Source organism: Gymnodraco acuticeps, unplaced genomic scaffold, assembly GCF_902827175.1.
Source record: "Gymnodraco acuticeps unplaced genomic scaffold, fGymAcu1.1, whole genome shotgun sequence".
Taxonomy (NCBI): Eukaryota; Metazoa; Chordata; class Actinopteri; order Perciformes; family Bathydraconidae; genus Gymnodraco; species Gymnodraco acuticeps.
This window is the reverse complement of record NW_022989959.1, coordinates 8,717-23,229: the sequence shown is the minus strand read 5'-3', so window position 1 is coordinate 23,229 and position 14,513 is coordinate 8,717. Positions and strand designations below refer to the sequence as shown.

The 14,513-nt window shown below is 47.4% G+C and overlaps 1 protein-coding gene across 2 annotated transcripts in view; it reads left to right on the top strand.

Moving 5' to 3' along the window:
- Positions 1-14,273, top strand: part of LOC117542854 (dual specificity protein phosphatase 19-like) — a 28,621-nt gene extending 14,348 nt beyond the window's left edge. For both annotated transcript variants that reach the window (XM_034210733.1, XM_034210734.1), the window contains one exon: positions 13,445-14,273. In XM_034210733.1, the coding sequence (XP_034066624.1) occupies positions 13,445-13,627 (183 nt within the window). In that variant the 3' untranslated portion in view covers positions 13,628-14,273. The remainder of the gene's footprint in view (positions 1-13,444) is intronic.
- The last annotated feature ends 240 nt before the right edge of the window (positions 14,274-14,513 follow it).

Sequence of the window (14,513 nt, the reverse complement as noted above, 5' to 3'; positions counted from 1 at the left end):
GTGATGCTCAGACTCTCTCTCCCCTTAACTCCTAAAGTCATCAGTCATGGGGGGTGGATGCTCAAGCCTCTCTCCCTTGAACTCCTAGCAGTCATCATCATGGTGATGCTCAGAGGCCTCTCCCCTTAACTCCTAACAGTCATCAGTCATGGTGATGCTCCAGACTCGTCCCCGTTAACTCCTAGCAGTCATCAGTCATGGTGATGCGCAGACTCTCCCCTTAACTCCTAAGCAGTCATCATCATGGTGATGCTCAGCCTCTCCCCTTAACTCCTAGCAGTCATCATCATGGTGACGGCTCAGCTCTCCCCTTAACTCCTAACAGTCATCATCATGGTGATGCTCAGCCTCTCCCTTAACTCCTAACAGTCATCATCATGGTGACGCTCAGCCTCTCCCCTTAACTCCTAGCAGTCATCATCATGGTGATGCTCAGCCTCTCCCCTTAACTCCTAACAGTCATCATCATGGTGACAGCTCAGGCCTCTCCCTTAACTCCTAACAGTCATCATCATGGTGATGCTCAGACTCTCCCCTTAACTCCTAACAGTCATCATCATGGTGACGCTCAGCCTCTCCCCTTAACTCCTAACAGTCATCATCATGGTGACGCTCAGCCTCTCCCCTTAACTCCTAACAGTCATCATCATGGTGACGCTCAGCCTCTCCCCTTAACTCCTAACAGTCATCATCATGGTGACGCTCAGCCTCTCCCCTTAACTCCTAACAGTCATCATCATGGTGACGCTCAGGCCTCTCCCCTTAACTCCTAACAGTCATCATCATGGTGACGCTCAGCCTCTCCCCTTAACTCCTAACAGTCATCATCATGGTGATGCTCAGCCTCTCCCCTTAACCCCTAACAGTCATCATCATGGTGACGCTCAGCCTCTCCCCTTAACCCCTAACAGTCATCATCATGGTGACGCTCAGCCTCTCCCCTTAACCCCTAACAGTCATCATCATGGTGACGCTCAGGCCTCTCCCCTTAACCCCCCCCCCCTTAACTCCTAACAGTCATCATCATGGTGACGCTCAGCCTCTCCCCTTAACTCCTAACAGTCATCATCATGGTGACGCTCAGCCTCTCCCCTTAACTCCTAACAGTCATCATCATGGTGACGCTCAGCCTCTCCCCTTAACTCCTAACAGTCATCATCATGGTGATGCTCAGCCTCTCCCCTTAACTCCTAACAGTCATCATCATGGTGACGCTCAGCCTCTCCCCTTAACTCCTAACAGTCATCATCATGGTGACTGCTCAGCCTCTCCCCTTAACTCCTAACAGTCATCATCATGGTGATGCTCAGGCCTCTCCCTTAACTCCTAACAGTCATCTCATGGTGATGCCTCAGGCCTCTCACCCTTAACTCCTAACAGTCATCGTCATGGTGATGCTCAGCCTCTCCCCTTAACTCCTACAGTCCATCTCATGGTGATGCGCAGCCTCTCCCCTTAACTCCTAACAGTCATCATCATGGTGAGCGCTCAGCCTCTCCCCTTAACTCCTAACAGTCATCATCATGGTGATCGCTCAGCCTCTCCCTTAACTCCTAACAGTCATCATCATGGTGACGCTCAGCCTCTCCCCTTAACTCCTAACAGTCATCATCATGGTGACCCTCAGCCTCTCCCCTTAACTCCTAACAGTCATCATCATGGTGACGCTCAGCTCTCCCCTTAACCTCCTAACAGTCATCATCATGGTGACGCTCAGCCTCTCCCCTTAACTCCTAACAGTCATCATCATGGTGATGCTCATCACTCTCCCCTTAACTCCTAACAGTCATCATCATGGTGACGCTCAGGCCTCTCCCCTTAACTCCTAGCAGTCCATCATCATGGTGACGCTCAGGCCTCTCCCCTTAACTCCTAACAGTCATCATCATGGTGACGCTCAGCCTCTCCCCTTAACTCCTAACAGTCATCATCATGGTGACGCTCAGCCTCTCCCCTTAACTCCTAACAGTCATCATCATGGTGACGCTCAGCCTCTCCCCTTAACTCCTAACAGTCATCATCATGGTGACGCTCAGCCTCTCCCCTTAACTCCTAACAGTCATCATCATGGTGACGCTCAGCCTCTCCCCTTAACTCCTAACAGTCATCATCATGGTGACGCTCAGCCTCTCCCCTTAACTCCTAACAGTCATCATCATGGTGACGCTCAGCCTCTCCCCTTAAACTCCTAACAGTCATCATCATGGTGACGCTCAGCCTCTCCCCTTAACCCGACAGTCATCATCATGGTGACGCTCAGCCTCTCCCTTAACTCCTAACAGTCATCATCATGGTGACGCTCAGCCTCTCCCCTTAACTCCTAACAGTCATCATCATGGTGACGCTCAGCCTCTCCCCTTAACTCCTAACAGTCATCATCATGGTGACGCTCAGCCTCTCCCCTTAACTCCTAACAGTCATCATCATGGTGACGCTCAGCCTCTCCCTTAACTCCTACAGTCATCATCATGGTGACGCTCAGCCTCTCCACTTAACTCCTAACAGTCATCATCATGGTGACGCTCAGCCTCTCCCCTTAACTCCTAACAGTCATCATCATGGTGACGCTCAGCCTCTCCCCTTAACTCCTAACAGTCACCATCATGGTGACGCTCAGCCTCTCCCTTAACTCCTAACAGTCATCATCATGGTGACGCTCAGCCTCTCCCCTTAACTCCTAACAGTCATCATCATGGTGACGCTCAGGCCTCTCCCCTTAACTCCTAACAGTCATCATCATGGTGACGCTCAGCCTCTCCCCTTAACTCCTAACAGTCATCATCATGGTGACGCTCAGCCTCTCCCCTTAACTCCTAACAGTCATCATCATGGTGACGCTCAGCCTCTCCCCTTAACTCCTAACAGCATCATCATGGTGACGCTCAGCCTCTCCCCTTAACTCCTAACAGTCATCATCATGGTGACGCTCAGCCTCTCCCCTTAACTCCTAACAGTCATCATCATGGTGACGCTCAGCCTCTCCCCTTAACTCCTAACAGTCATCATCATGGTGAGCTCAGCCTCTCCCCTTAAACTCCTAACAGTCATCATCATGGTGACGCTCAGCCTCTCCCCTTAACTCCTAACAGTCATCATCATGGTGACGCTCAGCCTCTCCCCTTAACTCCTAACAGTCATCATCATGGTGACGCTCAGCCTCTCCCCTTAACTCCTAACAGTCATCATCATGGTGACGCTCAGCCTCTCCCCTTAACTCCTAACAGTCATCATCATGGTGACGCTCAGCCTCTCCCCTTAACTCCTAACAGTCACCATGATGATGACTGCTCAGCCTCTCCCCTTAACTCCTAACAGTCATCATCATGGTGACGCTCAGCCTCTCCCCTTAACTCCTAACAGTCATCATCATGGTGACGCTCAGCCTCTCCCCTTAACTCCTAACAGTCATCATCATGGTGACGCTCAGCCTCTCCCCTTAACTCCTAACAGTCATCATCATGGTGACGCTCAGCCTCTCCCCTTAACTCCTAACAGTCATCATCATGGTGACGCTCAGCCTCTCCCCTTAACTCCTAACAGTCATCATCATGGTGATCGCTCAGCCTCTCCCCTTAACTCCTAAGCAGTCATCATCATGGTGACGCTCAGCCTCTCCCCTTAACTCCTAAGCAGTCATCATCATGGTGACGCTCAGCCTCTCCCCTTAACTCCTAACAGTCATCATCATGGTGACGCTCAGCCTCTCCCCTTAACTCCTAACAGTCATCATCATGGTGACGCTCAGCCTCTCCCCTTAACTCCTAACAGTCATCATCATGGTGATGCTCAGCCTCTCCCATTAACTCCTAACAGTCATCATCATGGTGACGCTCAGCCTCTCCCCTTAACTCCTAACAGTCATCATCATGGTGATGCTCAGCCTCTCCCCTTAACTCCTAGACAGTCATCATCATGGTGACGCTCAGCCCCTCCCCTTAACTCCTAACAGTCATCATCATGGTGACGCTCAGCCTCTCCCCTTAACTCCTAACAGTCATCATCATGGTGACGCTCAGCCTCTCCCCTTAACTCCTAACAGTCATCATCATGGTGACGCTCAGCCTCTCCCCTTAACTCCTAACAGTCATCATCATGGTGACGCTCAGCCTCTCCCCTTAACTCCTAACAGTCATCATCATGGTGACGCTCAGCCTCTCCCCTTAACTCCTAACAGTCATCATCATGGTGACGCTCAGCCTCTCCCCTTAACTCCTAACAGTCATCATCATGGTGACGCTCAGCCCCTCCCCTTAACTCCTAACAGTCATCATCATGGTGACGCTCAGCCTCTCCCCTTAACTCCTAACAGTCATCATCATGGTGACGCTCAGCCTCTCCCCTTAACTCCTAACAGTCATCATCATGGTGACGCTCAGCCTCTCCCCTTAACTCCTAACAGTCATCATCATGGTGACGCTCAGCCTCTCCCCTTACCTCCTAACAGTCATCATCATGGTGACGCTCAGCCTCTCCCCTTAACTCCTAACAGTCATCATCATGGTGATGCTCAGCCTCTCCCCTTAACTCCTAACAGTCATCATCATGGTGACGCTCAGCCTCTCCCCTTAACTCCTAACAGTCATCATCATGGTGACGCTCAGCCTCTCCCCTTAACTCCTAACAGTCATCATCATGGTGACGCTCAGCCTCTCCCCTTAACTCCTAACAGTCATCATCATGGTGACGCTCAGCCTCTCCCCTTAACTCCTAACAGTCATCATCATGGTGACGCTCAGCCTCTCCCCTTAACTCCTAACAGTCATCATCATGGTGACGCTCAGCCTCTCCCCTTAACTCCTAACAGTCATCATCATGGTGATGCTCAGCCTCTCCCCTTAACTCCTAACAGTCATCATCATGGTGACGCTCAGCCTCTCCCCTTAACTCCTAACAGTCATCATCATGGTGACGCTCAGCCTCTCCCCTTAACTCCTAACAGTCATCATCATGGTGACGCTCAGCCTCTCCCCTTAACTCCTAACAGTCATCATCATGGTGACGCTCAGCCTCTCCCCTTAACTCCTAACAGTCATCATCATGGTGACGCTCAGCCTCTCCCCTTAACTCCTAACAGTCATCATCATGGTGACGCTCAGCCTCTCCCCTTAACTCCTAACAGTCATCATCATGGTGACGCTCAGCCTCTCCCCTTAACTCCTAACAGTCATCATCATGGTGATGCTCAGCCTCTCCCCTTAACTCCTAACAGTCATCATCATGGTGACGCTCAGCCTCTCCCCTTAACTCCTAACAGTCATCATCATGGTGACGCTCAGCCTCTCCCCTTAACTCCTAACAGTCATCATCATGGTGACGCTCAGCCTCTCCCCTTAACTCCTAACAGTCATCATCATGGTGACGCTCAGCCTCTCCCCTTAACTCCTAACAGTCATCATCATGGTGACGCTCAGCCTCTCCCCTTAACTCCTAACAGTCATCATCATGGTGACTGCTCAGCCTCTCCCCTTAACTCCTAACAGTCATCATCATGGTGACGCTCAGCCTCTCCCCTTAACTCCTAACAGTCATCATCATGGTGACGCTCCAGCCTCTCCCCTTAACTCCTAACAGTCATCATCATGGTGACGCTCAGCCTCTCCCCTTAACTCCTAACAGTCATCATCATGGTGACGCTCAGCCTCTCCCCTTAACTCCTAACAGTCATCATCATGGTGACGCTCAGCCTCTCCCCTTAACTCCTAACAGTCATCATCATGGTGACGCTCAGCCTCTCCCCTTAACCCCTAACAGTCATCATCATGGTGACGCTCAGAGCCTCTCCCCTTAACTCCTAACAGTCATCATCATGGTGACGCTCAGCCTCTCCCCTTAACTCCTAACAGTCATCATCATGGTGACGCTCAGCCTCTCCCCTTAACTCCTAACAGTCATCATCATGGTGACGCTCAGCCTCTCTCCTTAACTCCTAACAGTCATCATGGTGACGCTCAGCCTCTCCCCTTAACTCCTAACAGTCACCATCATGATGACTGCTCAGCCTCTCCCCTTTAACTCCTAACAGTCATCATCATGGTGACGCTCAGCCTCTCCCCTTAACTCCTAACAGTCATCATCATGGTGATGCTCAGCCTCTCCCCTTAACTCCTAACAGTCATCATCATGGTGACGCTCAGCCTCTCCCTTAACTCCTAACAGTCATCATCATGGTGATCGCTCAGCCTCTCCCCTTAACTCCTAACAGTCATCATCATGGTGACGCTCAGCCTCTCCCCTTAACTCCTAACAGTCATCATCATGGTGACGCTCAGCCTCTCCCTTAACTCCTCACAGTCATCATCATGGTGACTGCTCAGCCTCTCCCCTTAACTCCTAACAGTCATCATCATGGTGACGCTCAGCCTCTCCCCTTAACTCCTAACAGTCATCATCATGGTGACGCTCAGCCTCTCCCCTTAACTCCTAACAGTCATCATTCATGGTGACGCTCAGCCTCTCCCCTTAACTCCTAGCAGTCATCATCATGGTGACGCTCAGCCTCTCCCTCTTCACTCCTAACAGTCATCATCATGGTGACGCTCAGCCTCTCCCCTTAACTCCTAACAGTCATCATCATGGTGATGCTCAGCCTCTCCCCTTAACTCCTAACAGTCATCATCATGGTGACGCTCAGCCTCTCCCCTTAACTCCTAACAGTCACCATGATGATGACTGTTAAGCCTCTCCCCTTAACTCCTAACAGTCATCATCATGGTGATGCTCAGCCTCTCCCCCTTAACTCCTAACAGTCATCATCATGGTGACGCTCAGCCTCTCCCCTTAACTCCTAACAGTCATCATCATGGTGACGCTCAGCCTCTCCCCTTAACTCCTAACAGTCATCATCATGGTGACGCTCAGCCTCTCCCCTTAACTCCTAACAGTCATCATCATGGTGACGCTCAGCCTCTCCCTTAACTCCTAACAGTCATCACCATGATGACTGTTCAGCCTCTCCCCTTAACTCCTAACAGTCATCATCATGGTGACGCTCAGCCTCTCCCCTTAACTCCTAACAGTCATCATCATGGTGACGCTCAGCCTCTCCCTTAACTCCTAACAGTCATCATCATGGTGACGCTCAGTCATCATCATGGTGACGCTCAGGCCTCTCCCCTTAACTCCTAACAGTCATCATCATCGGTGACGCTCAGCCTCTCCCCCTTAACTCCTAACAGTCATCATCATGGTGACTGCTCAGCCTCTCTCCCTTTAACTCCTAACAGTCCATCATCATGGTGACGCTCAGCCTCTCCCCTTAACTCCAACAGTCATCATCATGGTGACGCTCAGCCTCTCCCCTTAACTCCTACAGTCATTCATCATGGTGACGCTCAGCCTCTCCCCTTAACTCCTAACCAGTCATCATCATGGTGACTGCTCAGCCTCTCCCCTTAACTCCTAAGCAGTCATCATCATGGTGACGCTCAGCCTCTCCCCTTAACTCCCTAACAGTCATCATCATGGTGACGCTCAGCCTCTCCCCTTAACTCCTAACAGTCATCATCATGGTGATGCTCAGCCTCTCCCCTTAACTCCTAGCAGTCATCATCATGGTGACTGCTCAGCCTCTCTCCCTTAACTCCTAACAGTCATCATCATGGTTGACGCTCAGCCTCTCCCCTTAACTCCTAACAGTCATCATCATGGTGACTGCTCAGCCTCTCCCCTTAACTCCTAACAGTCATCATCATGGTGACTGCTCAGCCTCTCCCCTTAACTCCTAACAGTCATCATCATGGTGACGCTCAGCCTCTCCCCTTAACTCCTAACAGTCATCATCATGGTGACGCTCAGCCTCTCCCTTAACTCCTAACAGTCATCATCATGGTGACGCTCAGCCTCTCCCCTTAACTCCTAACAGTCATCATCATGGTGACGCTCAGCCTCTCCCCTTAACTCCTAACAGTCATCATCATGGTGACGCTCAGCCTCTCCCCTTAACTCCTAACAGTCATCATCATGGTGATGCTCAGCCTCTCCCCTTAACTCCTAACAGTCATCATCATGGTGACGCTCAGCCTCTCCCCTTAACTCCTAACAGTCATCATCATGGTGATGCTCAGCCTCTCCCCTTAACTCCTAACAGTCATCATCATGGTGACGCTCAGCCTCTCCCCTTAACTCCTAACAGTCATCATCATGGTGACGCTCAGCCTCTCCCCTTAACTCCTAACAGTCATCATCATGGTGACGCTCAGCCTCTCCCCTTAACTCCTAACAGTCATCATCATGGTGATGCTCAGCCTCTCCCCTTAACTCCTAACAGTCATCATCATGGTGACTGTTCAGCCTCTCCCCTTAACTCCTAACAGTCATCATCATGGTGACTGCTCAGCCTCTCCCCTTAACTCCTAACAGTCATCATCATGGTGACGCTCAGCCTCTCCCCTTAACTCCTAACAGTCATCATCATGGTGACGCTCAGCCTCTCCCCTTAACTCCTAACAGTCATCATCATGTGACGCTCAGCCTCTCCCCTTAACTCCTAACAGTCATCATCATGGTGACGCTCAGCCTCTCCCCTTAACTCCTAACAGTCATCATCATGGTGACGCTCAGCCTCTCCCCTTAACTCCTAACAGTCATCATCATGGTGACGCTCAGCCTCTCCCCTTAACTCCTAACAGTCATCATCATGGTGACGCTCAGCCTCTCCCCTTAACTCCTAACAGTCATTATCATGGTGATGCTCAGCCTCTCCCCTTAACTCCTAACAGTCATCATCATGGTGACGCTCAGCCTCTCCCCTTAACTCCTAACAGTCATCATCATGGTGACCGCTCAGCCTCTCCCCTAACTCCTAACAGTCATCATCATGGTGACGCTCAGCCTCTCCCCTTAACTCTAACTAGTCATCATCATGGTGACGCTCAGCCCTCTCTCCCTTTAACTCCTAACCTGTCATTATCATGGTGATGCTCAGCCTCTCCCCCTTAACTCCTAACAGTCATCATCATGGTGACGCTCAGCCTCTCCCCTTAACTCCTAACAGTCATTATCATGGTGATGCTCAGCCCTCTCCCTCTTAACTCCTAACAGTCATCATTCATGGTGATGCTCAGCCTCTCCCCTTAACTCCAACAGTCATCATCATGGTGACGCTCAGCCTCCCCCTTAACTCCTAACAGTCATCATCATGGTGATGCTCAGCCCTCCCCCTTAACTCTAACAGTCATCATCATGGTGACGCTCAGCCTCTCCCCCTTAAACTCCTAACATTCATCATCATGGTGATGCTCAGCCTCTCCCCTTAACTCCTAACAGTCATCATCATGGTGATGCTCAGCCTCTCCCCTTAACTCCTAACAGTCATCATCATGGTGATGCTCAGCCTCTCCCCTTAACTCCTAACAGTCATCATCATGGTGATGCTCCAGCCTCTCCCTACTTCAACGTCACTCATGGTGACGCTCAGCCTCTCCCCTTAACTCCTAACAGTCATCATCATGGTGACGCTCAGCCTCTCCCCTTAACTCCTAACAGTCATCATCATGGTGATGCTCAGCCTCTCCCCTTAACTCCTAACAGTCATCATCATGGTGACGCTCAGCCCTCTCCCCTTAACTCCTAACAGTCATCATCATGGTGATGCTCAGCCTCTCCCCTTAACTCCTAACAGTCATCATCATGGTGATGCTCAGCCTCTCCCCTTAACTCCTAACAGTCATCATCATGGTGATGCTCAGCCTCTCCCCTTAACTCCTAACAGTCATCATGGTGACGCTCAGCCTCTCCCCTTAACTCCTAACAGTCATCATCATGGTGATGCTCAGCCTCTCCCCTTAACTCCTAACAGTCATCATCATGTCAACCACAACACAGAGAAATACTGATAGAAATGTGTGTGTAGTTGTTGATACATTGCTGACAGAGGGAACTACATTTAAATACAGATTTAAGAAATATCAGTTTTTGAGCATGTCATAAGCATGTTTTGTCTTGACTATACAACTATATTATAATACAAATAATATAGTATTTATATTATTGAATTGATTATGATTATTATTAGTAGAAGTTGTTTATTTGCATTAATTATATTTGAATCTTTTTGAGGCTAGTATTTGGCAGGAAATGCAGACGTATTCACCTGTAAACGCATACTGAACGACATACATGCACAACCATTTACCTCACTGCATAAAAAAGTGTTGATAATAATAATAAACAGGAATTATATTTGCAAACTAGCTTACTTTGTTTCCAAAACATTTTTTTGTCACTCCTGTCGGTTGGGGGGGGGCCTCATCTCACAATGTCGCTTGGGGCCCCAAGTTGGCCAGGGGCGGCCCTGTGTGTACACCAGTCTATGGTGTACACAGAGGAAAAAGGGAGAGAATCGGACGTTCAATGAGGACAATTATGTCCGCACGGAGTGGCTAACTGGAAGCGCTAAACTTCAGCGTCTATTTTGCTGGCCATGTCTTCTTTTTGACAAGGATTCGTGCTCCCTGAACAATCCTTGGGCAACTTCAGGATTCATCGACCTTGCCAACCTGTCACGGGCAATTGAGAGGCACGGTAAATCCAAAAATCACATAGATTGTGTGATTGTCTGCATACATTAATAAGTAAAATGCTTAAATTAATAAGGAGAGAGTTTCAGCTGGAGAGTGCGTGCGGACCTGTCGGTTAGATAACAGGCGTGTGCAAGTCCTGCATCTGTGTGATACAAATGTGTGTAAAATGATACCGGGTGCTGTAATCACTCATCTGGTTACGTTATTGACCCCCCGACCCAAAAAATGGGCTTCCCCTACATTTTTTCCCACGCCACGCTACTGCTCGGTAGCACTTGGTCTTGCTGGGACTTGAGCTGGTGACCTTCCAGTTGCCAAGCCAAGTCCCTATCGACTTCGCCACCACCGCCCCAAAAGCTCTATATTAAATAAAATAGAGTCTACTCTTGTTCTAATGCTCTATATTGAATACATGAGACGTTATTCTGGATGTGGAATAACACTTCTGAATGTCTCACATTGTCTAAAGATGAGGCTTGAATTTAAAATGCATCCCACCCGGCACTGCAGGCAGTAAAATAATTACATCAACATTAATATTAATCAAATCACAAGTTTTGGCAGCGAGAGAGAAAGCAGAGATGTATTCCGTCTCAACTCGCCTCAGACGAGCTGGAAACTCACAGACTAGATGTTCTCACGGAGAAAACGCTGAGAGATAATTCATCAAGTCAGCATGCTGAACACTCGTTTATTAGAACATGTTTATCATATTTTTAATGACCAAAAAGAGATCATTTGGGTTTTATTTTGAGATGTCAGCCTCTGGAGCTTCTGGGTAACCCCAGTACTTTCGCCTTTAACATGTTTTGAGTTCAGAAAGTCTGTAAAAATACAGAGATAACTTTAAACCTCAGCAGATACAACTTTACAAATGAGCGATAAGTCGAGACATATGGGTTTGTGTCTCAAGAAAATCACAGATACTTCATATTGTGACCTCTTGACATTTTAATTTAAAGTTATAACATGTAAAATGTCCACATCTAAATGTCTAGACCTATGTTATATGTTTAGTTTGAGTTGTGAGATGTTTAATATTAATACTAATAATACACATATTGTCATTTATTTAATGGGCAGTGCACATTAATCAACATTTCTGTAAATGTGCCCGTTAGCGTAGAATTTATTTTTCATCTGTAGTCCCTGGACAAATATAATTGTAAACAAGTAAATACAATCAAATAAAAACATGCAACATACAGGACTGGAAATGTTAAAGGACACCTGTCATGCTATATTTAAATGATATATTGTAGGGCCATATCTATATAAGGTATATTTATACGCTTCTGTTTTCAAAACACCAAACAGATCCTGCATTTTAGCCATGCCTCATTTCGCTCTATTTGCTCTTTCCAGCCCTGTTTTTGCAGGGGGCTGATTCTGTGAGCTGACCACGCCCCCTGTCGCTGACCACGCCCCCTGTAGCTGACCACGCCCCCCTGCAGGAGAGGGGAGCGCGCTCTGATCAAGTCAGAAGAGGGGGAGAAAAATAGATCTCCGTCCTCCGTGTTTTATTATATTATTATATAGAGTCGTTATTCATTTGTTTTAAAGCTCAATAAATAACAAAGAAGACCTTTGACCGGCACTTTTCTAATTTTGTCCGGAAGATTTTAACTTTAACGGACATGTTGACCAGCGACTGAAACTCTGCCGCACGGTCCCCTCGTCCCTTGGAAGAGGCGGAGAGGTGGGTGTTTGTCATCTGCTGGTGGACTACCGGAGAGAATTACAGCGAGGGAGGGATTGCATTGAATTACAGCAGCGGGAGCAAACGCTTGCCTCGGGGAGGGAGAGAAAGAGCCCCAGCGGAGAATAAACAGAAGGGCAACCATGGCAACCATGCGCGGGAAGTCTTCTTCGCTGCTTTTGTGGCAGACTACAGCGCCACTTACAGGCCTGGCATATGAACTACAGCATCTCCAGCTCAAAATGGCTGACTTTCTCTAAAACGCTGACTTTTTCTAAAACGCTGACTTTTTCTAAAACGCTAACTTTTTCTCAAAATTCTGACTTTTTCTCAAAATACAGACTTTTTCTCAACATTCTGACTTTTTCTAAAACGCTGACTTTTTCTCAAAATACAGACTTTTTCTAAATCGCTGACTTTTTCTCAAAATACAGACTTTTTCTCAAATGCTGACTTTTTCTCAAAATTCTGACTTTTTCTCAAATGCTGACTTTTTCTAAGAGACCTGCTGAGGTCGATCTGAGGGACTTTGAGGGTAGGGGGTCAGAAGGTGGAGGGCTTTGTAGGTGAGGACCTGTATCTTGTAGTTGATGCAGTGGGAGACGGGAAGCTCCTAGTGCCAGGAAATGACATATAGTTCAATCAATCAACACTTGTATTAATCCCGCAAGGGGCCATTGGTTATGAGCAGCTTATGCCATGAACCCAGGAAGGAAGAAAGCACACAGAAACACCCCTGGATATGGATCATTCCAATTACACCATAAATAGTTCATAGCATCACAATAAATAAGTTAAAAAACCTCTCAAGAATTTGAAAGGTTTGAGTGCAGATGGATGAATGAGAGTTCATTGAAAGACGTTTATATATCTCCACCTGAACAGTTTCTTCCCCTCCTCATCAACAAGGCCGGCCCCCCCGCTGACACTTTACCTCAGCCTCATCACAGACTCTATGCATTACATTCATTCACACAATGCACAACAATATCTGTTTCTTTTATTACTGCACATGTTTTATTTCATTCTATTTCTATGTAAATGCTGCTATATTTGACTATATTTTGTATTATTTTGTAATGGTATTATAGTTTTCTTAAAATAGTTCTGTGTTTTTAATTGTTGTTTTACTTTTATGTCTGCACCACGACACCAAGTCAAATTCCTCGTACGTGTCAACCTACCTGGTTCTGGTTCATATCTCTGTGTTTCCTGTCTCTCTCAGGACGGAGTGGTTCTGGTCCACTGTAACGCGGGCGTGTCTCGCTCCTCCTCCGTCGTGATTGGCTACCTGATGTTGAGGGAGGGGCTTACCTTCAATGATGCGTACAGCCAGGTGAAGCTGGCCAGACCCTCGACTCGCCCAAACCCCGGCTTCTACCAGCAACTCCAGACCTACAAACCATAGATTCAAAAGATTCAGAGATTCAAAGGTTTTATCATCAGAAGCTACAGAGTAGAAATGGCAATGAAACTCTTCTGACCTGAGCTCCTCCAACAATGCAACATATAAAATACAAATACAAATAGTGCAAGAAGTCTAAATACATTAAATAATGTACATTAAGACAACATTAAATACGGTTTATTGCAGTGATAACTATTTATATAAATAAGTAGATTGCAACAGATTAATGTTTTAGACGTGCACTCTTTCTGTCCACCAGGGGGCAGCAGAGTCAAGCTGAAACACGCAGGACTCCTTTGTTTACTCCCTGAACACAGTGACATCACCACGGAACACTCACGCTCCTATTGGCTAGCGCTGCAACACATTGTACGTGATAGGCTAAGGAGGCGGGACATCTCTAAGCTGTGGACCAATCACAACAACAGCAGAATTCTCCGTGGGTTTGTCAATTGATCCTTTGTTAACCTTAACATCTTCATTAGTAACTCAATCTTGAGAGGAAGTCGTGAAAAACTACGTACAGAATTAATTTTATCGTGGAAATGTCTTTATAAGCATTTTTCAGTTTTTCGTGTAATAAGTACAACACTAATATCTAATGTCATTGTTGATATTTGCTTTAATAAATCAACATTTATTCAAACCTTGTTGTTGATGTTTGATCATACATTTCCCCCGTATATATTTACACATGTTGAGTTTGTATTTTGTCTAAAAATAGTCAAAGAGTCAGTGAAAAAACACCTGTCTGTGTTTCACGCCTCAGTAAAACCAGATTTGTTAATTTCGGAGGCGCCTGTTTCACACACACATACACACACACACACACACACACACACACACACACACACACACTTCATCCTGAGGTACATCTTTGATTTCT